Source organism: Grampus griseus (assembly GCF_964374135.1).
Source record: "Grampus griseus genome assembly, chromosome: 17".
Taxonomy (NCBI): Eukaryota; Metazoa; Chordata; class Mammalia; order Artiodactyla; family Delphinidae; genus Grampus; species Grampus griseus.
In genome coordinates this window covers 41,087,970-41,112,701 of record NC_139011.1, presented here as the reverse complement: position 1 = coordinate 41,112,701, position 24,732 = coordinate 41,087,970, and the positions used below count along the sequence as shown (strand labels likewise).

The window sequence follows — 24,732 nt, the reverse complement described above, 5'->3', positions numbered from 1 at the left end:
GGCTCAGCGGCCATGGCTCACGGGCCCAGCCGCTCCGCAGCATGTGGGATCTTCCCGGACCGGGGCACGAACCCATGTCCCCTGCATCGGCAGGCGGACTCCCAACCACTGCGCCACCAGGAAGCCCTGACTCCCAGTTTTTTTGTTTTTAACCAGAGACCCCGTTAGCCTTGGAGCTGTATATATACAACTGCCAAACACAGGTTCTGATCAGTATGGATAACCAGCTTAACCAAACTGAAATGTCATTTATAGAAACAACAAATATTTTGACTTGTATAATAATTCAGGCTATGCATAAAATTTATTAGCTTAATATATATTGTAGTTTAAATATACGTTGAAAACAGCATAGTTTCGAAGTCCAAGGGTCTCAGGCTGCTAACTGCCACATATGTCCCAGGTTCTGCACACAAAAGTAAACGTACAGTTCTTAGAAGTACAAAGCGAGTAACATGGAGCCCCCCATGTGAAGCTGAGCCGTAGGTGTCCATGGCTCAGGACTTACAATTTAGAATGAGCGCTGGGAAGTTTCATAGATCTTGTACTCAAGGCGAAAAAGCAAGCACAAGTAGAAGTGGGACTTCAGAGGAATGAGTGACTAGGAGTCTGCCTCGGGAGGTTAGGGAAGAAATAGGAAGACCTAACAGAGCTAAGTGTTGCCTATCCTCGACTTTGTAGAATGAGTGGATTTTAGTGGATGAGTGGGAGAGATTTCTAGACATCCCCCACCCTGATATCTGTGCCCTCCCTCTTCATCAGGAGTAGATCTTATTTGGCTGAAGGAAAGGCTAAACTTCCTATTCTCCCTTGCAGCTAGGAGAGGCCACTGACTGAATTTTAGCCAGTGGCACCTAAGCAGAAATGGTGTATACAACTTAGAGAGTGAGACACGAACGTGTGGTGAGTTTGAAGGTCATTGAGTAGCTGGGGAAGTAGCAAGATGGCGTAGAAAAGAGAAGAAATAAAGCCTTGTGCAAGTTCTTAGAGCCTGATGCAATACTCTTCCCTCTGTTGTTTCTCAATAGCGGTTCAACACTGAATCAACACAGCAAGTAACGCAGAGACCAGCCAGATCCTTGTCCTGTGGGTTCAGTACCACGCAACAGCAAGAAACTTCCTTAATAGAGCCACTGTCCACTGGTCCATCCATCTGAGGGGGAAAGGCCAGTGCTCTGCCTTTAGCACCTCATCAATGGCCCGGTTCCTTTTACATCCCAGCCGTCATTGTCATCCTATCAGCCACTTAAGTGTATTAGTATTTACATGTAAAGGGATTACTACAGAGTAGGCCCAATTTTAGCTTACTTTACTTATTCAAAACAAAACAAAACAAACAGCCACAAAAGATAGAAGACAACCCCCTGAAAAGGGTGGTATCAGTGTACAACTTCTTATAATAAAAATACTACAATCAGGACTTCCCTGGTGGTCCAGTCGTTAGGACTCTGTGCTTCCACTGCAGGGGGCATGGGTTCATCCCTGGTTGGGGAACTAAGATCCTGTGAGATGTGAAGCGCAGACAAAAAAAATTTTTTTTAAAAACAAACAAAAAACTACAATAACCTAAGGATTGCAGTCCTCTGGTTTCTACCTGTTCCCAAGGATCCTCATGTGACAGCTATGGAGGCACTTACTAACATCTTCAAATTAGCCTTACATCCTTGTGGTAGTTTCACATACTTACTGGAATTTCAGCTACAACACAGGTGTTGCTGTGCGATACAACCAGAACCCACGTTTCCCAGTGTATGACTAGGATATTTCCTCCCAATATAACAATTGGAAAATAGAAGTGAAAGTAAGTTCTGCCAAAATTGACAGTAAAACTTTGGGTCTGAAATGGGTTATTTTTATGTAATAACCAGGTATTTGAATTACCAGTAAGTGTATGGCAATGACACCCCCCAAAACTGGTTGTAAAACTACAACACTGCAGAGATTTTAGAAGATGTCAATAAGTGTACAGAGTCTATTAAAAAAAAGGGGGGGGCAAAAATTTTAGTTGGAACCTAAAACTAATGTCATCTCACTTTGTCAAGTCCTCCCCTAAATGTTATGGCCTCATGCATTAATGTTTTACCAATCCAATTTTATGACAGGGTATACAAGGAAGGATTCTTAAGTTTATTCACATTGCTTTAAGAATATAAAATATGGCAACTTCTCCATGTTTGCTTTTTATTTTATTTTATTTTATTTGTTTATTTTATTTTTGGGGGCTGTGTTGGGTCTTTGTTGCTGTGCGCAGGCTTTCTCTAGTTGCAGAGAGCGGGGTCTACTCTTCGTTGCAGTGTGCGGGCTCCTCATTGCGGTGGCTTCTCCTTGCTGAAGCTTCTCTTTGTTGTGGAGCAGGGGCTCTAGGCGCAGGCTCAGTAGTTGTGGCTTACGGGCTCTAGAGCGCAGGCTCAGTAGTTGTGGTGCACAGACTTAGTTGCTCCGCGGCATGTGGGATCTTCCCGGACCAGGGCTCGAACCTGTGTCCCCTGCACTGGCAGGCGGATTCTTAACCACTGCGCCACCAGGGAAGTCTCGTCAGGTTTGCTTTTTAAGAGCAAGAGTATTAACGGAAGTTTTGTTATGCTAATAGTCCCTCAGGTACTTCTGCAGAACTCTGGGGCTGCAAATTCATCCTCCAGCCCGTGTTGCCAAATGCAACATATTTTTGGATCAGCAAAACTGTTTTTGCTGATCAACTAAGGAACAACTGTAAGCTGTTCCTTAGTTCCAAGACTTTCTAACTTGCTCTGGATTTCTGGATAGATATTTGTAATTTTTTTTTCCCCAGAAAAACTACTGCCTACTTGTAAAACTCAGGAACTTCTAAGTGCAATGTACTAACCAGTTTGACTCCCTTCCTGGGCAGTGCCACTGACACAGTCTGGGCTCATCAGGGAGACAAAGCCGGGTGCTCTTCCTCTCTCCTGCGGCCCAGGCTTGGTTTGACAGGGAACCTTGGCCGGGGCCTCCCAGGGTTTCAGAGGTAATAGTGACAGGGTGGGTCCTGGGAGGCTGGTTGAGAAAAAAGCTGTCCAGGGAAGCCACCACTTGAGACTCTGTCGCTGTTACTTTAGAGGCTTCGTTTATCATAGACAAAGCCTGGTCAGCTCTTTAACTACTAATCCATTTTTCAGCTTTACAAACTTCTCTAAGGTGAGCTTGTTAGAAATGCAGAATGTCTGGCCTCACCCTAGACCTACTGGATCAGAATCTGCATTCTTAATAAGGTCTCCCAAGTGACACACACCTCCCAAGTGACTCCCACCATCCTAATCTGGGTAGTAATCATTCACTTGCTCTTCATATCTGTGCAGCTGTGAATGCTCTCCCAAATGATGTGTTGTTAGCTCAGCCTAACTCTTGTATTTTATATTGTTGAAATCATACTGCAGACATTCTTCTGTGATTTTCTTCTTCACACATTTTAAGAATCATCCATACTGATGTGTACGGCTACAGGTTGTTTGCTTTCACTGTTATATATATATAGTATATAGTCGTCTATTGCACGAGTGCACCACAGTTTATCCAGTCCACCACTGGTGGACATTTGGGTTGTTTCAAGATTCTGGCTGTTGGAAAAAAAAATGCCGAAATGAAAGTTCTGGTACATGAGTCCTGATGCACAGAAGCACACATTGCTGTATGGTCTACACCTGGAATGGAATTGCCAGGACACAGGGTATGCATATCAACAGTAGACCATCTACACTTGGTATTGTCAGTGTTGAATTTTTGCCAATCAAATGAATATATAATGGTATTTCATTATGCTTTTAGTTTGCATTCCCATCATAATTAATTAGCATCTTTTCAAATGTTAGTTGGCCATTTGAGTTTCCTCTGTTTTGAAGTGCCTGTTCAAGGCTTTTAACCATTTTTCTATTACATTGTTTTAAACTAAGTTTTATACCTAGTACACTCCGAGAAGAAATTACTTTTATTTATTTAGGCTGCTCCGGGTCTTAGTTGCAGCACGTGGGATCTTTGCTGCGGCATGCGGGCTCTTAGTTGCGGCATACAGGATCTAGTTCCCCCACCAGGGATCGAACACGGGCCCCCTGCATTGGGAGCGTGGAGCCTTACCCACTGGACCACCAAGGAAGTCTTCTATTACATTTTTGAACTTTTTTGTTTTTTACTGTTTTGTCAGATTTCTTTATGTATTTCTTTGTTGATTATGTGTTCTGAAAATCTTCTCCCACTTTGTGGCTTTTCTCTTCACTCATTGGAGCATTTCTTATTTTGAAGTAATTTCAGACTTACAGAAAAGCTGCAAAAATAATACGCTTCATCTAGCTTCCCCTAATGTTAAAAACATATAATCACAGTACAATGATCATGATCAGGACATAAATGCTAATATCGTATTAAATAAGATTACAACTTTATTTGAATTTCACTTAATGTCCTTTTTCTATTCCAGGACCCCACATTGCATTTAGTTGTTGGGTCTACTTAATCCTCTGACAATCTGACAGTTCCTCATTCTTTCCTTATTTTTCATGTCCTTGACACTTGAGATGAGTACTGGTCAGGTGTTTTGTAGAATGTCTCTCAGTTTGGGTTTGTCTGATGTTTTCTCATGGATCAGGATTAGGTCTTTTTGACAAGACTGCCACGGAAGTGATGTGTCCTTCTCAGTGTATCACATTAAGGGGGTACCTGATGTTAATATGTCCTATTACTGGTGATGTTAACCTTGATCACTTGGCTAAGTGTTGTCTACTGGGTATCTCCACTATTGAGTTACTATTTTTACCTTTGTACAATGATTGATAAATATAATGGGGGAGAGACTTTGAGACTATGATGCCACATTTCAAATCTTCAAATCTCTGCCCACAATAATTTGCCTGTGACAGTTATTACTGCGGTGTTTGCCTAAAGATGATTTTGTATTTTGCTTACTCTGTTTGTGAACTGGAATTCTTCCATATAGAAGAGCTCACTCTTCTCCCCCATTTATTTTTATCAATATAGAGTCATGGATACTTATTTCATTCTATGAGTAATAATTAAATATTAAAAAATTTTTGTTCAAATTGTTCCAGCTTTTCACCATTAGGAGCTGCCTCACTTGGCTCCTCCATTCTTCTTTACATACCCTCATCCTTTTACAAGGATTTATTTTCTGGCTCCCCAAGATCATCTTTAATATTCCTTGTGCAGCCCTGGAATGAATCACTTCTTCAAGGAGCTCTGATTTCTCTTATTGGAGAAAGAGTATAGGAACCAAGTTCTGGGTGCTAGGTGTTATCATAGCTACTCTCAGGGGCCCTCTCAAGGAAGTGTTTGTGTGTGTGTGTGTGTGTGTGTGTACATTAGCACACATACACATCTGTGTTTATTTCTATATTTATCTGTACATCTATGAAAAATGAGTTCACCCTGACACCTTCCATTCCATTTTAACACCATTAAAGCTCATTCTAGTCGTCCCCATTTCCTTAGTTGTAACTTCTTTCTCCAACAGTTTCATGCATTTTCTGTGCTTCATAATAAGTTACCACAAAGTCAGTGGCTAAGAACAACATCCGCTTATTATTTCAGTTTCTGTAGGTCAGAAGTCTGGCACAGCGTACTAGGTTCTGTGCTGCCTTCTCATCTGGAGGCTTGACTGAGGAGGGATCTGTCTCCATGCTCCCTTGGGTTGCTGGCAGATTCATTTCTTTGTGGCTATAGAATTCCTAGCAGCTTGCTTTTTCAAGCCCAGCAATGGAAAGAGAGCTTCAAGTCCATGACCTCTAGACTCTCTTTCAAAGGGCTTGCCTGATTGGTCAGTCCCATCCAGGAGACTATTTTCATCTTCAAATCAGCTGATTAGGGACTGTAATTACATCTGCAAAGTCCCTTCACCTTTGCCATATTCTACTGGTTAGAAGCAACCACTGCACTGGTTCAGCCTTCACTGAAGGAAAAGGCATTACAGAAGCTGTGACTCACTAGGGGTCACTTTAGGGTGTGTCTGCCTCATGGGGTGTGTTCAGTCCTAATATACACAATGACATTATACAAAATGACAGAATTATTAACTCATACCTCTGTGAGCAACAGATTACTACTAGATTATTTGTGCACAGTTCATCTTAGCCTTATGGTACCCAGTCAAAATACTAATTTCCAGTTACTTAATTCTTTTCGTCCCAGTTCCCTTTAGTGTGGTTATGTTATCATTTGTAATAGGTCCAGTTGTAATTGGTTCCTATTTGGGGTTCCTCCTTCACCCACACACACCCTGGTTGATTTTCATTTTTTATTTTGGGAGGTGTTGGAAGCATTACTATGGTTCTAAAAGCCAAAGCTATACAAAAGTGATACTCAGAAGTATTCCTCCTTCCTCACCCCCATGAACCTGTTTTACCTGCCCTCTGAAGATTTCATTTCTGGTTTATTCTTCCTACGTTTTGTACAAATGAGCAGATACATGCGTGTTTTCTTACCTCTTCTTTCTTGCATGGAGGGTATCTTACTCTAGATACTCATTTGCACTTTGCTTTTTTACACTTCAGAGCCTGAGAAATCACTCCAAATCAGTTCACAGATCTTGTTCTTTTTTTTTTTTATTGATGTGCATTGACCTCCATTGTGCAATGAACCACAGTATTTTCAACTATTCTCCTGTGTGTAAACATCTGGTGGTTCCTAATATTTTACAGACAGTGAATATTCTTCTGGTCAGTACAGATTCAAACAAAGGAGCAGATAATCTTAGGCCATAGGTCAAGCTGTGAAACCCCAACATACCCATCCCCCACAAGCCACCGTTGCTTCTGACTCATCTACGTTCGATTCCTCGCAGTCATTGCCCTTGAGATGTGATGGAGCTGCTAATAGATTCCTTTGACATTCCAGCCACCTTGTAAGTGGACCTTTTTAAACACTCTTCTCAGCAACAACCATTCACCTGCCACTCCAGGTTAGGCTCTTTCATTTCAAGCTGCTCCTTCCCAAGACAACTTTCATGACCTTATTTTTCATCTTTGGAGTGACCCCTCTTCTTCACCCCTGCCCCCAATCTTTTCTTCTCAGCTGAGAGTCTCAAGAGATGATAAAAATGTCTTGAAATCATAAGCTATAGTTCTAGAATGCTTCTCTTCCCCAAGGATCCATTAATATAGGAGTTATTCTTTGTGCTTCCTATTCAAGTATTCTGAATGTTTACTGGCCTATTTAAACTACAGTGCCACAGGAATTCCCTGGCTGTCCAGTGGTTAGGACTCGGCGCTTTCACTGTCCCGGCCCAGGCTCAATCCCTAGTCGAGGAACTAAGATCCCACAAGCCGAGTGGTGTGGCAAAAACTATCAAACAAACAAAAGAACCAAAAAACACTACAGTGCCACAATAGGGGGTATAAGTGGACCTCAGGGATGTCCATATTGTCCTGAAATGTTTATGTAAGATTGTGTCTGCGTTTATCTGGAAGAGGAGAGAGGAACTATTAAGAATTCACCAAGCTTGCTTTAAAAAGGCTAAGAACCAGTGTATTAAATTCTATATTTGTTTTTTTTGTTGTTGTTGTTTTTTGCGGTACGCGGGCCTCTCACTGCTGTGGCCTCTCCTGTTGCGGAGCACAGGCTCCGGACACGCAGGCTCAGCGGCCATGGCTCACGGGCCCAGCCGCTCCGCGGCATGTGGGATCTTCCCGGACCGGGGCACGAACCCGTGTCCCCTGCATCGGCAGGCGGACTCTCAACCACTGCGCCACCAGGGAAGCCCCTCTATATTTGTTTTTTAATACAGATTGGCTGGAGGGAAAAGGTTCTGGCTGCAGGTCATCCTCAAATTCATGTTCACGTAAATGATTATTCATTTTAGATGAAAAATGTTAATATGCTAATTTATGCAAGTTTAAAAAAATATTTTAAGTGCCGTACAGCAGGAACTAACACAACACTGTAAATCAAATATACTCCAATAAAAATTAGTTTTAAAAAAGTATTTAAAGTGCATATTAAATAAATCTTTTGGACAAGTAAAACTAAAAAGCAAGTATTTTAACTAAGTTGTATGTAGTTTTAAGACTAATGACCATAAAGACAAAAATAAGAGAATCTGACAAATGTGAAGTTAAAGCACATTTTATTTACTGACAGATTAAAATCCATAACTCCAGGTAGTGCAAAATACACCACTGAACCCAATTACAAAGAACTGGTGTTAATACACAATGTTTAAGCAATGCTACACTTATTTTTGGCAAAGTGCTGTATTGTTTAGTCTGTGTAGAAAACTGACAATCTATGAACTAATCAGTATAAAAACCTTCTATAAAAACAGAAAAAAAATATTTAGACAGTGGCTCAAGAAAACAAGCTGCCATTTGTGCATAGATTGATGTACAGTATATAACCTAATCAAATGTCCCTTTTGAGTTTTCAAGTTGTCGAAAAAAAATTGTGTCCAGAAACACATCAAGAAGGCACATAGTATAACCTACAAATACTCTTCAGTCTCTAGAACTGATGCCCTGCCCTTGAAAAGCAAATGTGTTCACAATTTTACTTGAGAAAAAAACAAAAACAAAAAACCAAAGCCACTTAAAACACACACACACAATTACTGATTAAGGTTCCACACCTCTGGAGGAAAACACAACCAAAAAGCAAGCAAAACCACTCATACACAGCAAGCCTGGAAACACACACATCCAACCTCCCCAAGTACTGGTTTGGTTTTTAGAAGTCCTCCTAGAAAACAAATACTAAAACTTCAGGCAAATACTGAGCAAAATTGGGCATTTAACAATGATGATACAATTTAAAAAAATGTTTTAAGGAAAATTCTCAGTGACACACAAAAGAATATCCACTTAAGCTGCCTTCCTTGGAATAGTAACTTCTCCTCCCACATAAAGGATACTGTTGCAAATAGGAAAAGATATCTGTATGCTTTCCAGGACCTCTTTCTCCACCCCAAACCACTAATTGGTGTCACATTTCAAGTGAAATTGGTACATGGCAAGGCTGACACCACTATATGTTCTCTAAATAAAGCATTTTATATAAAACTTTAAGCATTAAGTAGATAAGGACGCCATTTATAATAATCAACAGGGCCCATGGCAGTGAACGTGTCCATGATAGTAGCCCAACTTTTTAAAGAATTTAACCAGTATGTATGGGACTTATAAAATAAAAAGATAATTTTAAGGTAACATTACAAACATATGCTAGTATCTCCAGTACAAGGAGCAGTCTCTTAACTGATTCTAAAAACAAAAACTAATACTTGGAAACTCTTAAACTTTCTCCACTAAGCTATTTAAATTTAAATGTCTATCTTCTAGTTGGAGTCCTTCAATTTTTTTGTTTGTTTGTTTCCAACTCAAAGAAAATGAGAATAAGAAAGATACCCTTCTTTGCTCTCTTTTCTTAAAGAGTATAGAAGACAATATATTTCCTTGAGGAGGAAGAGAAATAGCAAAGACACCCAGATTCAAGGAAGACATAGAGATTACAAACCAGTGTACTACACAGATTTGAGAAGTAAAAACATTAGGCAATGCTGAATGGCCCTCTCAAGTTTTAAGTAAACTGTCATCTCACTAGAATCAAAGTACTGATACAACATGGAAGGTACGTAAACAGGAACAGTTTGCATGGGAACTGAAAACATGCACAGGAAATGAATGTTAAAAAAGCTCCCTGGAACAGTAAGTAAAAAATCCAATCACTTTGCACCTTCTGCCAAAAATTCCCCACCCACCCAAACATATATTATAAATTGCCACAGAAGATAAATAACGGGTGGTTAATCTTCAACTTACGGTGCAGTACGTAATCAAACTAAGTGAAGAAGGAAAAGTAATAAGCATAGGATATACATTATAAAATGTTTTATTAACAAAAAACACAAACTTTGAGAAACATGGTGCATTATAAAAACTAAGAAACTCGTTCATGAAACACTGCTGTGTGCACCACATATTCCAGACTTTTTCCAAGTAACATTCTATATTATCAGTTTAGAAACAGAGCACTAAATTCAAAGGGGTCTTATTTCTCACTGCTTAAATGTTTAAGGAATATGCACTAAAGCACATTGTAAACCACTAATATTTACAATAGCAAAAATAATAAACTTATAATAAGCTGCATTTCAGCCATGTTTCAAAGAAAACAGTCAACATCACTCTCTGTTATTATTGGTCTTAATGTCTCGCACACAGTAGATCCCTAACAAACATCTAATGACCAAGAACTTCAACTGCATTATATAACCACTTTCTTTAATGCTTACATGTGCCAATTTTAGACAGAAACCTTAGATACTGATACAGAAACGACAGTATGATATCACGGATGGTGTGTGGTAACGCTTACACTGAAAAAACATCGCAAAGACTGAAATCATTTGTTTTCCAGGTACAAAGCATAAAAAAACTTGGCCCAAATAAGGCAAACAAAAAGTCAGTAACTGATAGAGATGTAAATGTATTTAAGGTATTAGGAAATCTGAAAAAATAATAGTAAAAAAAAGACCATTGCAGTTTTATATACAAATCTGTTCATGCTGCCAAACAAATTCTCATGGCTGAACTTCTTTAACTCGTGAGGTACTAACAACTTGCATTTAATATATGAAAAAAGAGACCCCCATGTATTCAGAGGCTTACATCTATGCTCAAGTTAGCAACATACGGCCCTTTAACAGTCACGGTAGAAAACATACACACCTCCATGAAAACTCTACCTTATCTCCCACCTCTGGTAAACACAAGTAGTAACAAAATAACTTCTAGCTCAGTTTGACAAAAGTTTACAGACTTGGCCTCTTATTAGAAAACAAATAAATAAAGGGGTAGCTGAAATGGAAGGGGACTAAGGAGGGAAGGGGGATCTAGACTCTTGTTCTAAAGAGACATTCCTGGCCCTTCAGCACAGCCAGTGGACGAACAACCTACCACCACCACCTAACTAAGCTATTTGAACCTCTCCCGACTCCACATACCGCAGTCTAGTCAGAAAAGAGCACAGCTCTTCGCTCAAAAAAAATCTCCCATGGTTCCCTGCATCCAACTGCTACAGGGTTACTGAAGAATATACTAATACTTCATATAACTATATGCTGCTTTTGCCCTTGACAACACTGTATAGCGGTGTACTTATTTAATTAGGGTTGCAGAGGAGATGGAAAAATAAGCTATTTGATTATGAAGGTGATTGTACTGCTCTGTCTATGTAGAATGTGCTTTGGATTGTAAATACGTTGAACTTAATTTCAGAGGGAGCTGGTGAAGAGTGCAGATGGCTCAGCGAAACCCATTACAGCTGCTAAAAAATAAAAGTGAGTGGCTAGAGGTAAGGAAACCGATTTCCTCTGCGCTGAGTGAACTGGCCTCTGTGTGAAAGAAGCCCCGCCCCGGCTTCATTAGCATCGCCTCTGAGGAGCAGCTGTGGCAGAGGAGTTGCCGCAGCCCCACCCCCATCACCAGTCTCGGCAGAGAGGCCCCTGGAATTTCACGCAAGGATCAGTTCTCGGCAGTCCCACTTCCAGTCAGTAGACAGTCCTCCCAACAGTCCTCCCAACAACTGTGAGGGCGGAACGTACCACTGCTCCCCCACTGGTGGAGGAAACAGAGGCCAAAGTGGTTAAAGATTTTGCCCGAAGCCCGAGTTAAAACAAAAATATGAAAACTCAAGGAAGCCAACCTGTCACCCTTCATTTAGATGCTATGAAGAGATGTCACCAGGGATCCCCTTCACCCTTGCTTGCCACTCGGCAGGATAGTCTCCGTGGCAGAGGATCTATCACTGCATCAGAAATACAAAGCCTCTCTCTTCCCTTGGGCACATATAAATAGGAAGTCACTCAAGTGCTAGGACAAGTACTTCCGAATTTACAGCTGATGTGAGGTGGCGAGTAGCCAGAGCTGGCAGGAAAGAATCCAAACAACTTAAACAGTAGACCAATGGGTTAGTTATGGACACACATTTTTTCAAATATAATTTCACAGGTCTAATTTAATCCCTCTGCATGTGAGACGAGTGCTGTTGTCCCACGATGCCTGTAATGTCTGTACCATGTCACACAGTCACATCGGAATCACTGAATGTACTGTTCGCTAACACTTAATGTACCTGAATTCCAAAATGAACTGTATGGCTAATCTGGGAAATAAAAAACCCATACACACAGAAATATATCAAGTTTTCTTCCAAAATAAAGTTCAGCCATAATTCCATTATATCTGCGGCAACCACATCACTTGTTAATGCTCGTGTTAGTGTGTAAAAATGTATTCGCTATATACAGAAAAGATTATCAAGTACTGGTCAATAAAGTGTACGGCTGACCCTGAGAATAAATTTCTGCTTACTCAAAAGATTGATTAATACCAAATAAAATGAAATTGAAAGGTGCCTATTCTCGTACTTGGGAAGAAATCTCTTTAAATTGCTAACTTGTGTACACCGTAATAGATTTAAAGACATTCCCAAACACTAAACACTGTAACTGTATTGATATGTTTCCAAAAATATTCTGAAAAGATTTACAAAAAAGTAAATGTTAAGAGCAAGGCATTACGTGATACACAGCATGTAAATCTGGTCTTCAAGATAGTGTCTAAACATACCGATAAAACTGTGTGATTGGTCATCAGTTGTCTGTAAAGAGACAGCATATTCATCGTCCATACACACACATGCACACACATATGCACAAGCCAAGAGAGACCAACCAAACACACTTGAAATTCTTAGTAATTGTACTGACGTGGGCAGGGCTGATGGACAGCCCAGCCATTGTGCTTGATTTGCCGAGAGTGGCAATCCCTGGTAAGATTTTGGCGACGAAGGCTATTTCTGTTCAGAGACTGTCTTTCACTGTGTTCTTTTATCCACTGGGAAGGGCGAAAGCTCTTGGGTTGCTCCAGAAAAGCTGTATGAGCAGCGAGAGCTGCCACATAGCAATGAATGTGCTGCCCCATTTCACTCTGAGCTTCCACTCTGAAACAGAAAAAAATGGGGATGTATTAAGCAACAGAGTATGTTATTAATGAGACTGCAAAAGCTACCTGGCAACTCAATTTGCGACACTAATTTGTTTATGGTTGAATGAGAGCTTAGTGTCTCATGGCTGACAGACAAGCTTATATCAGTCAGTGACCACACTGACTGATAATGGTAGAAAGGAGAAGCCAACTTTCAATCGAAATACGCCATAGAACCCACAGGTGGTTAATTAAGTGGGCTGTATTTTTTAAAAAATGCTTTACGCTTTGAGTGAATTTCAGTTATACACAAACACATTTATATAAGCTTCCTAGGAGGGGAACTAACATGTGTTTTAATTCTCACTACAACCTTAAAAGGAAACTGTATTAACTCCCAGATTTTACTGATCAAAAAACTCAGGCTCAGAGACGTTAAGGTCACAATTACTAACTGACTCAACCAATATTCCAACATAGGTCACATTCCAAAGACCATGGTTATGAGGCAGGGTTGATACTGATGCACTGCGCCAACAGCACCTTCACAGATGTTTTCTGTCTATAAGTAAAATGTTCTAGGTAACAGGCTTTAAATCTGTATTTACTAGAAACATGCATAAGGAAATTCTACTCATTTAAAATTCTCAGTAAGAAGCTACCTGCTTATTACAGAAAACAATTCTAAGTTTTAAATTTATATCACAACTGGGCACATTTTGTAATGGCATTTGCATAGCAATGTTATAAAAACCCTTAGGGAGAACACAATCTTAAAATATGGCTACAAACCACATAATTATTATATGTTTTCTATATTAAAAGCTAATCAATAGATCTAAACTATATTTACACATAATGAAGAACTTCAAGATTTTTAAGGGTTATTTTACACAGGAAAGGCAGTTATATATTCTGCCTATAACCACTAGAGGAAAACACAATGATCTTTTAATATATTGTTTTTATTAAATGGTAGAATTAAAGCAGGTCACATTAAGAAACTAATAGAGAGCAGTGAAAATAAAGACAGTGGTTTCTAAAAGGTGGGTGCCTCGAGTCCTTCGCCTCCCTGCTCAGACTGATACACATATCACACAGTCTCAAAGGGAATATACTTACTCTGTGCCAGTGAGTCTTATAAGCAGCTTTTCCTGGCCCTACAAATGTTAAATGGTGAACTATTAAATCACTAGTAAGGTTTAAAATGCTATTTAATTTTACTATTAGTATGTGGTCAACTTTTCTTTATTATAACTGGTTTACTATGGGTCATTAAAGGCACATGTATTACTTAATTCAAGATTATGATAGCACATAAACCTTCACAAACAATATTTATAAAGGCTAAAATGCAATAAAGTACATACTCTGAAGCCCATCTTTAATTATGAAGCACCTTACTTTTATGTGCTTTATGGTAATCTCTTCAAGGATAGACAGGATGGAAACAATCTAACTTTTGAAAGATATATGATTTATTTCTTGCTCAGAAAATACAAATATTTACTACAGAGCCATCCTCCTAATTTTGGTGACATCTTATCTCTATCTTGATTTAGTGGGCCTTTCTTATAAGAATTTCAAATCCAAATATAAAGATGTTAAGAAAATTTTAATTATTATAAAACTATAATAATTTGCAGTACTTTCTTATGTTCAAAAAGAATTCATATAAAATTGTGTTCATTTGATCCTTTATGTTTAACTACCCTATGTGTTATATCAACATTATATCAAAACATATAACAAGATACAGTAACAAACAAGATATAAAAAAATGAACATTCTCACTGCATCAAAACTGCAAACACATAACCAGATGCAGTGCAAGGTCCTGAACTGGATGCTGGTTTGGACAAACTAGATGAAATATTCTGGACTCTAGCAGGCAAATCTGAGAATGGTCTGTGTAGTTGACGAAGTAAAATTTTACTGGAAAAAAAGGTAGAGATCATTGCCTAAGGAAGCAGATTATAAAATAGTACATACAGCTTGATGCCACTTAGGTTAAAATGGTGTATGTACCTGTGCATGGGCACATTCAGAAAAAACAATCTGGAAGGATATGACCTAGAGTCTTAACAGTATTCATCTCTTGGTAGTGAGAACGTCATTTAAAATTTTTTTGCATTTTCTAATTTTCTGTAGTGCCTATGTACTGCTTCTATAATAAGTTGTCCACAAAGCTGCTGAATACATATATGTATACACACACAATTAAAACAAAATACTGAAACGTAAATATACAAATGTTACTAATTTAAAGGGGCTATTAATCACGGTAAATTCTCAAGTGGAATTCCTCAAAGATGAGATCAAAATCAGGGTGGAAAAAATTTCTAAGAACTGAAGAAATTAATTTGCATCAACTGTAAAGCAATTAAATCAATACCACTTCCAAAAAATTATATTTTAAACTTTTGTTGGAATGCCTGAAACATTAACCTCTTGATAAATTTATAGTGTGGAATACAGTGCCAGTTAAAGTAACATTTCCCATCAAAGATCTTACCCAGTATAAAGCCTGGGTTAACTATATAAGCAAATTGTTTTTCAATTTGGTACAAGTGTATGTTTATCCTCATTCAAGATCATCTACAATATTGAGACTTGAGAGTGCAGCAAACTCTGGTAAAGTTAACAAATTAAGGAGCTGCCTGGGCTTTTGTTTATATTTGGCAAACAGGAAATAGAAGATATATACAGTGGTCTAGTTAGTAGAGTTGGAGGCTGGACAATCCCAAAAGAGGCCTTTTGGATGACAGCACGAACCACAATTCACCTGTTCCCTTGACAGGTACTAAGGGAACTAAGTCAGTACCAGCATCCTGCAAATACTTTATTACCATAGGAAACCTTCCACTAACATGCATCACGGACTAGCTGGACTTTGAGCTAATTAACGTGGCCATGGGTTTTATTTTAGTGGGTGGGAGCGATCTTGAGTATAGTCTCTGAATGAAGGCCACAGACTGTGAGTTTGTTTTGGAATACATCACTGACCAGGCACCCTCCCTGAACCTTTCCAGGCCCTCAACCTATCTGCCATTCGAACAGAGCCTTTCAGAGCACTTGGGACACCCGTGTAACAGCAAAACATGGTTTGGGTATGAAATCTTTCCTCCATAAGGCAGATAACAACCCTCCGAGCAAAATGTTCTGGTAAATCTGCCGTTTTACTTCATGCTTGAGATTCCTCAGGTTTTAAGGTTCAGCGCCATTTGACGTGACCTAGTTAGGACTACTTGGAAGATCATAAGAGATTTATTTTAAGATATACTATTCTTGTCGGATTTGATGCCCCAAATAATCCAGTCTATAAAGTGCCAGAGTTATATTCTAAGATACTGAGCAGAAAGGCCAGTCTTTTCCTCCCATTCAGTAGCATGATTTTATAAATGACACAGCTCTCCATTACGTGACTGGGGCCATGCTATAACTCACTTTTTTGAAAATCTAAAAGGAATAAGTTTTTTCATACCATCAACTGCCTTGTGCACTAGGCATAGACTTTCATGAATCTCTATAAGATTGCTTTGCATCTTCTAAAAACTCAGCTTTGAACTGTAGTAGAAATAAATAAAATGCATACTAAACAGACTGTCTGTGGAGAGAGCAACGTACCTGGGACTGCTTGGGTTATGAAATTCCTCAGTCCCACAGTGGGCCTCACTGAGGCTGGGGCAGGGGTTATGCACAGCATAGACAGACATGCTGGGGTGTTCGATGAGAAGGTTTTCCATAGGACTGGTTTCCACCTTGATAGTGGTTAATCCACCTGCAGTAAAACACGGGGGAGGGGTGATAAACCAGCTCTCCTCCATCGGACAGGACTCAAACTGGAGGAAGCAGGAATCACTTGTATCAGTTAAGCACTCGAGAGACGCGGGTAAACAGGAAAAGACTGAAGGGTGCTCGGTAGGTGACTCTTCACTGATGTCTTCTTCTTCCTCGTCTTCTGCTGCTGAGAAACCAGTGCAAGTGTCTAGATCGTAGTCCACACACGTCGTTGAAGTCCCACGGGATAGGAGTATCACATTGATATCACATCAGAGCACAGAAAAAGAAGAGATGATGCTGTTAGCTGATGCTCACATTCCTCCCTTTACTTAGGTCAGAAACAAAACCATTCATATTCACTCACAATGATTATAATTTCTCAGCACCTAGTATGTGTGTGCGTGTGTGTGTGTGTGTCTTGGGGGGTGTGTATCACTGTAGGGATGGATTATGTTGGTTTTGCAGGAACAGTTTTTAAGGCTGTTTCTCTTCTGCTGAGGAAACACATAATGCGCCAAATGGGTTACTGCTTGTCTAGTATGAGGATTTTCTATTAAAGTGCCTCTGATTTGATCGGGGTGTAAGAGCTGCAAAACTGCAAAGTCTGACATCAAACAATTTCCCTGACTGATCATCCGGCACAGAATGCTTCCTGCAAATTTTTCAGACAAATTCTTGTTTATTTACTTTTAAGGCTTAAAAACCTTCAGAGTTACTGGTTTACTTATGCAAAAACTAGATGCAAGAGTTTCCACTTTTGCTGTGATGATTAACGGCTAAGAACACCCTTACCTATGAAGTCAACAAGAATCCATTCATCATCTTCTTTCTCACTAAATTCTGGTTCTTGGTTGGAAGAAGTATTGACTTCACCCACAAACATTTTATTCAGTCTCTGAAACATTGTTAAGGCAAGACTGAGACTTTGGCTGGATGTCTTTATAGCTGAGATTTCAAAAACCTGTCTTCTGTCAGCCTGATGGCACTGACAGGGGATTAAAGTGCACAAGTTGCTTATTCAACTTAGGCGAGAAGCAAGAAGAGTCATTATCCCTAAAATAAAAGAGAAAAAGAAGGTTATTTCAAATCAGCACGTTTATGTAATACGTGTATGTGGTTTTAAAATACACACACATATCCCCACCCTTAGAAAAAAGCACATGCCTTAGCCTACAGCTATGGCTCTTCCCTTCTTTCAAACACAAGATGTGCAATATCTCTTTTTTACAAACATTATGAATCGAGTACTCAAACACAACCTGTAAATATCTCAAAATGTGCAAAAGAAGGGGTTGGTTCTTTTTCACACCTGTGCTTTCATAATAAGGGATAAATTTGAACAACGTGTGTCAACTGAAATACTACTTTTCTGTAAGTAGAGCAAAGACTGGGTGTTCATGGTCAACTGGCCAGAAGCTGCCAAATGAAGCCCGCAGTAGAGACCAGTGAGTGACCACTATCACGCCAGGCCCTCACCTTTCCCTGGCACCCTTTCTCCGCTCTGTTTTTGCATATGATCGTTAAGCACACCTAATTACATTTAAAATCTGTAAGTACTTTGACCTTCAAAACAATTCCTGCAGCTGGCATGGAGAAAGTCAAACTGTAGAAAACTCAGGTGAACAGCAACTAGAACCGGAAACGACCACTGTGCCTGGGTTCAAATGCTGGCTCTGTGGTTTATGCCCTAAGAGTAAGGAAGTCAATATTTCAGGAGGCAGTGGTTCTACCTCATGGAGTTCCCGTGAGTTCTAAATGAGGAACTCCAGCCTCATCTGATCTTCTTCCAGAGTTCCAGATTTATATATCCATTTCTGCCTGCCTACCCGATGGGCGTATCAAACCCCCAAAATAGCAAAGAGATCTTTTAATTTTCCCCTACAAACATACTCAGGCACACTTGCCCTTCACCCCCTACTCAGGAAGGAGAGGCAGCAGCATCCAGCAGTTATTCAGGCCAAAAGCCTAGCCCTTACCCTCGACTCCCTTTGATCCTTACCCCCGCGCTCCACCCCTCATCCAAACTCCCAGCAAGTCCTGTTGCCTCTAGCTGCACACTTGGCTCGAATCCACCTACTTCTCTCCACCACTCTCACCCTGGTTGAAGCCAACTGGTGTCTCTCCAGACTTTGCCAATCACCACTCCTACATAGTCTCCCAGATCCTACTCTTGTCAAATGAGATAGTGCAGGCAACCTACTTAGCAAGGCACTTGGTACAAGATTCTCAGTCAATGTCAACTATTAGTCACAAATATTTGCTGAGCACCTATTACGGGTCAGGCCGAGCGCTCAGTGCAGCGGAGGCAGCAGTAGACAAGGCCCTCCCACGGCAAGTGCAACAACCCAGCGTGATGAGTGCCACTTGAGGAGAAGTACCAGTGCTCCTCAAATCCACACAGGCAGAGGTCAGGCAAGGACACCTGAAATCAATGACTTCAATCGTGAATGGCTGAGAAGCTCAAGAACGGAGGAAGGAGGAGAAAGAACACTGTGAAAATGTGCAGATAAGTGAGAATGTGGCGCCTTCGGTGTGGCTCAAGATCCAGGTGGACGGTCCTGAGAGCAGGCTCGGGGGCTAAGTGGGGACCAGATCCTGCAGGACCTTGTAAGCCAGAAGTGAAGGGGAGGGAAAGGTCAAGGATGCCCCAGGTTTTTGGCCTGACCAACTGGGGGGATGGTGGGATAGTTCAGTGGAAGAGGAACACTGCAGAGGTACAGGCTGTGCACTCTGGACACATGGAATTGTGGAAATCTGCAAATCCCACACCGGGGATGTCTGGAAGGCAGCTGAGTACAGGACTCTGCAGTCCAAGAGCGTGGTGTCTGCTGGGGGCACAGATTTGAGAGTTATCAACACAGAGGGGATGACAGGAACCATAAGAGTGGGTGAGCACATCCAGGGAGTGTCAGTCTTGAATCCCTAACTTCAGACTCTTGACATTTCACTTTCAAGACAGTCATCTTTAGCTGTAAATGTAGTTCGGCTCTGCAGCTGATGAGGCTCCTGGTTCAGTTCTTTATGTGCACACTGCAGGCTACTGCCCATGTGCAGTACTACAGATGTGTGCACAGACGGCACTGGAATACTTCTGTGGCCACAATCTGTCATCCTCAGCCATCCATTACGAAAAGCGGGTAAACAGGAAGTATCACTTGCATAACCAGTCTTCCTGAAACCCTTCTGGGAAGCAACATGGCCAGGAGTCTGGAGCTCTAGTACGAGAACACAAAGTCAGATTTCTGTTCCATGTAAGAGAATTTAGAAGAAAAGCGGGCTGTGTAATTGGCCTGACATATCCCAAAAGATGATCTATCCCATGGGTAAACAGCCGATGAGCTGATGAGCTGATATGTAAATAAAGGTTTTGAGCATATATGCTAGGAGGGAAAAAAGATATTTTCAAAATCTTTTCCCCATTTCTCTTAAATTATGGAGGCATGTATCGGCCCCAACTACAATTCTGTGTCTGCTGACCCGGTTGGGAGAATAATGCCAATTCTCCAGAGTACAGGGCTGGACTCAGCCCCTGCCCCAGTGAGAGCTGCTGGGTGGGGAGGGAGCACCCCACAGGAAAACCTTGCTCGTCTTGAGTGAGCCCTTCTCCCCCAAATGTGATGCCACATGAGGTAAGTCACTGGGGCCCAGGCCACTTAAGTGGCAGCTACAAGGCAGAAAACATGCTGGGGCCACTATGGTTGGGCAGCTGCAAGTTCCCAACTGCAAACTGCACCCTCTGGCTGCAGCTCCAAAACCATAACATGGAAGCCAGGTTTTGCCTGGAACACATGCAGCTCTGCCACAGGAAAGGGGTCTCTGGAGGAGCTTTCCATGGGACGGCACAAGTCAATCTTCTTTCGGTTTCCTGAAGTGAGGTTGGTCTAACTTTGCAAAGTTCCTTTGGCCCTGCTTTCTATAGCTGTCACAAAGCACCAGGAGCTGTTGGAGAGACCCCAATACACTAAAATTGTTCAGTGAGGTGGCTGCCAGGGATATTAGGTGAATGAACATTTAAAATGTGACTAGTGTGACCGAGAAACTAAATTTTTAATCTTATTTAATTTGGGATATATTAGGTTAAATAAAATATATAAATTAAATTAATTTCACCTATTTCTTTGCCCCTTTTTAATGTGGCTACTTAAAAATTTAAACATGCATATATATTTTTATTGGACAATACTGTTTTAGAAAAATCTTTCTAATGTCTTGATGGCCTATCCTCTCAATGACCCAGAGACTGTCCCTACCGAGGCACTGCTACTCTTGACCTTGGCTCCCACCCAGGAATGGAGGCTCTCCATGGGGCTGGTTCTATGTGGAGCTGAAAGGCACAGCAGAACTTCAGACGTCACTCCTCACCACATACCACTGACTTTTTCGTATTCACAACTCTAGGACAATGATAAAACTAAAGTGAAAAATTCCAGAGAAAGCAAGTGTCCTAAGAGGACAAATTTACAAATACAGCTCTGCAATTTAGGAAACAGGTAGAGGAATGAAGGCTAGGTTAGGTGGCGCTGCTGTTCTCTGGGGCACCTGCAAGCCTGGCAGTCTCACTCCAGTGGAGAAAAGAGACAGTGTCTGGTCCCCAGCATTTCAAGAAGGCAGCTTTGTCCCTCTTCTGCTTGGCTCAAAATACCTCCATTCCCTCCCTTTTAAAAAATGTCTTTTTCATTATAAAATGAACCAAACCACATTTAGAAAGTTTGGAAAGTAAATAAGGAAACTAGTTATTATTCCATGCTTTGTTGCAATCATTGTTAACATATTGTACATTTTCTTCTACACAGTTTCTTTTTATCACAATTGTAGGCTAATGCACGCACAATTTTGTATCCCGCTTTATTACCTAACATTTTATCATCAATGTTTTCATATTTCATGAGTAGAAATGTTCTGTGGGCAGAGAAAGATGGCTGAGTTTAATACTTATGGGGTACAGGATTCTCGTTTGAGAACTCAGAAAAGGAGTTACTAGTCTGGAAGAGCTTGTTCGTGCGATTTATTTTCTCATTTTTGAGACAAGCAACCAACCTAGGGGCCGCATGGCTCTGGAGCTGGCCTGCTTTGTTTGGAATCTTGACTCAGCTCCCCGGAACCTGTGTGTACTCAGGATATATAGTAACTTCTCGGTGCCTCAGTTTTCTCAGGGTAGTGCCATTGTGAGGATTAAGTATGTATCACTTAAAAGCAGGCATACAGCAGGCACCTAGTAAGTATTAACCACAAGTTCACTTCAAACCAGTTGTATGACTGTGAGCAAGTCACTTAGCATCCTTGGGTCTGAGTGTCTTTATCGACAAAATGTTTATATAATAATCAGAGGGCTTCCCTGGTGGCGCAGTGGTTGGGAGTCCGCCTGCCGATGCGGGGGACGGGGGTTCGTGCCCCGGTCCGGGAGGGTCCCGCGTGCCGCGGAGCAGCTGGGCCCGTGGGCCATGGCCACTGGGCCTGTGCGTCCGGAGCCTGTGCTCCGCAACGGGAGCGGCCACAGCAGTGAGAGATCCGCATACGGAAAAAAAAAAAAAAAAAAAGAAAAATTAGAGCTACAATTTACTGAATGCTTATATGTGACAGACTTGAGGTACTTATTTGTCCCATTTGACTAATAAGGAAACTGAGGCTCAGAAATTAAGTAACTTGCTCAAAAGCGACAGAGCTGGTCAGCGCTAGGGCCAACGTTAGCGTGTGTGTCTGGTCCCAAGGGCCTTGCTCCCCCCTGCCCCCCCACCCCCACCCCACCCCAGCACAGGATCTCTCAGGCTCCTTCCAGCCTCAACTCTGGCTCTACGAACTTCAGAGAACAGCACTTTTCCGTTGCTTTTGGCTGCCAGTAGGCGGCTCCAAAACATTTTAAATTAAAAAAAAAACAACAAAAAATACTCTGATGATTTAACTTCTAACTATGTGTACACTTGTGGCTTCTTGACAGTTTTGAAATATCAAATGGCTAAATTAACACATCGTCATCAAAAAGCAGCCTCAAAATGATCGTTCTCTCACTAGTTTAGAAAAATAAACATTCTGATTCGAGTGATTCTAAATAAATTTTAAACTGCATTAAAACCAAGCGAAGAAAGTTGTCTTTGCTTGTTCCACTCTACCTAGCCTATTCAACTGGCTACAAGGGGGTTATTCTCCCCAGGATCCACCAGGTTGGCTCTGAAGGCTGAATGACAGCGGACAAAGACAGCAGTAAGTGGTAATTCACAGCCTGTTAACCTTAAATTTTGAAAGTGGGACCATTCCCAAGAGAGCTATGAGCAAGCGATGGAGCATTCACAAAAAAGAACAAAAGACAGGATGGAAAAACAAACGAGACCTTAGTCATAGAAATTAGTAAGGTCCTGGTTCCAGGCAGGAGCCTTTGAAAATTATGCTGCCAATTCAGGATTACAGTGGCTGTGACTTAAAAGCAAAAGCTTCCTAATGCTTTTCACATCTGCAATGAAATATATATTTCAATTACCAAGCAAGTGATTTCAAGATCTTGGGGCACCTCATTATTACCTCTGTTCAATGATCCCATGGGTCGCTTTCCACTCCCCTTTCCCAAAACTACTTTGTATTCAGAAAAGGTTCTTTTCCGAATGATGGAAGGGGGGAGGGGAGCTCTTCCTAAATCTACTCTAACTGGAATTAACATAGAAGATAATGAGCAGGTGTAATTAGGAAATACAATAAAAACAAGGAATCCCTAAGTAAAATTCATCTGCAACTTTTTAAAGAGAAAAACCAATTCCCTTTAACTGTCCGTGTAGTCTTGAGTAAGTTACTCAGTCTCTCTGGGCCCTCAGGTTTCCTATGCGTAATACAGCCTACTTCAGAGGGTTACTGTGGGAATCAATTTGAGATAACGCATGTAAAGTCCTCACATAGTATATGGCACATGAGAAGCACCCAATCAGCGCGAGTGATCAAAACGATGAGGGTTTTAATTCTGATGGGAAGGGAAACTGCTCTTTCCACACGTGCAACCTCAAACAGTGATGTGGAAGATCGAGCAGGGTCAAGGAACATGCAAGGGACAGGCGGACACTCGGCGGGCGCCGGGCGCCGGGTAACTGAGCCGCTGCGCTGCCGAGCGCGACCCTACGCTGGGAGGGCTGCGGGAGGAGCAGCGGCGGCGCCGCGGGCCTGGGGAGGATGCGTCCCGGGGCGGCGGCCGCGCTAGCTCCTCCGGAGCCGGGGACTCCGACGCCGAGTCCTCAGCGGGCAGCTGCAGTCCAACGGCGGAGGGCAGGAGGAGGAGTGGAGGGGAGTGAGGAGGAGGAGAGAGAGGAGGAGGTCCCGCCGCGGCCAAGAAAACAGGCCACACTCTGGGGAGGAGGCAGAAACCGAACACCCAACCGCCGCCCCTCGCCGGGGCTTGGCCGGCCCGTGTCCGGGCGCCGCCTCCGCCCTCACCCCGGGACCAACGAGGGTCTGCCGAGCGGGTGGACAGCCGGCCCGCAGTGGCGAGCGGAGGGAGCGGAGGCAGCGGAGGCAGGGAGCGCACTGACCGCGGCTCGCGGGCCGACCCGAGGGCAGGGCGCGCGGGTCGGGCAACGCCGCGGGGCGGCCGGGCGCGAGCGGCCCTGGACGCCGGCCCCGCCCGCACTTACGTGGGCCCGACCAGCAGCCGGACGGGCGGCGAAGGCAGCGGGTGCCCGGCTTGGCGGGGACCGGCGGGAACCGGTGCGCTGGCGGCGCGGGGCGGCTGAGGTAGCTGCGGCTCCCGGACGGCGGGCGCGGGGCTCGGGGCGCGGGGCCGGTCCAGCCCTCCTGTGGCCGCGCCACTGGCCGCCGCCGGCCCGTCTCGTTCCTTTTGTTGTTGTGCAGCTTCGGAACAGCTGATCGGCCGCTGCGCCCGCCCGTCGGGCCCGCCCGCTGGGCAGCCCCGCCCCGCCCCGCCCCGCCCCGCCCCGCCCCGGGGCCGCGCCAGGCCCGGCCCACCAATCGGCGGCGCGGGGGCCCCGGGGCCGCCCTGCTAGAGGTTGTCACTAACGCACGTGACCTGGCGCCGAGC

At 42.5% G+C, this 24,732-nt stretch overlaps 1 protein-coding gene across 3 annotated transcripts; it reads right to left on the bottom strand.

The window, feature by feature from the left end:
- Window positions 1-8,082: 8,082 nt before the first annotated feature.
- Window positions 8,083-24,423, bottom strand: TP53INP1 (tumor protein p53 inducible nuclear protein 1). 3 transcript variants are annotated; one of them, XM_082674437.1, is made up of 5 exons: window positions 24,329-24,423; window positions 17,514-17,774; window positions 16,566-16,926; window positions 14,061-14,098; window positions 12,831-12,954 (listed from the first exon to the last, which is right to left on the bottom strand). In XM_082674437.1, the coding sequence occupies exons 2-4, from the start codon at window positions 17,623-17,625 to the stop codon at window positions 14,077-14,079; spliced, it is 495 nt and encodes a 164-aa protein (XP_082530563.1). In that variant the 5' UTR covers window positions 17,626-17,774; window positions 24,329-24,423; the 3' UTR covers window positions 12,831-12,954; window positions 14,061-14,076. The 3 variants fall into 3 exon arrangements, with proteins under 3 accessions (XP_082530561.1, XP_082530562.1, XP_082530563.1); XM_082674435.1 differs by lacking the exon at window positions 14,061-14,098 and having other exon boundaries at window positions 8,083-12,954; XM_082674436.1 differs by lacking the exon at window positions 14,061-14,098 and having other exon boundaries at window positions 8,083-12,954; window positions 16,566-16,719.
- Between the last annotated feature and the right edge of the window lie 309 nt (window positions 24,424-24,732).

What these genes read in the sequence shown, in the direction of transcription:
- TP53INP1 (XM_082674435.1), bottom strand. Translation starts at nt 17,625, where the DNA reads ATGTTTCAGAGACTGAATAAAATGTTTGTGGGTGAAGTCAATACTTCT. An exon ending in GATTCTTGTTGACTTCATAG is followed by an intron (nt 16,927 to 17,513) that starts GTAAGGGTGTTC and finishes ACTACGATCTAG; the next exon opens with ACACTTGCACTGGTTTCTCA. An exon ending in CATAACCCAAGCAGTCCCAG is followed by an intron (nt 12,955 to 16,565) that starts GTACGTTGCTCT and finishes TTTCTGTTTCAG; the next exon opens with AGTGGAAGCTCAGAGTGAAA.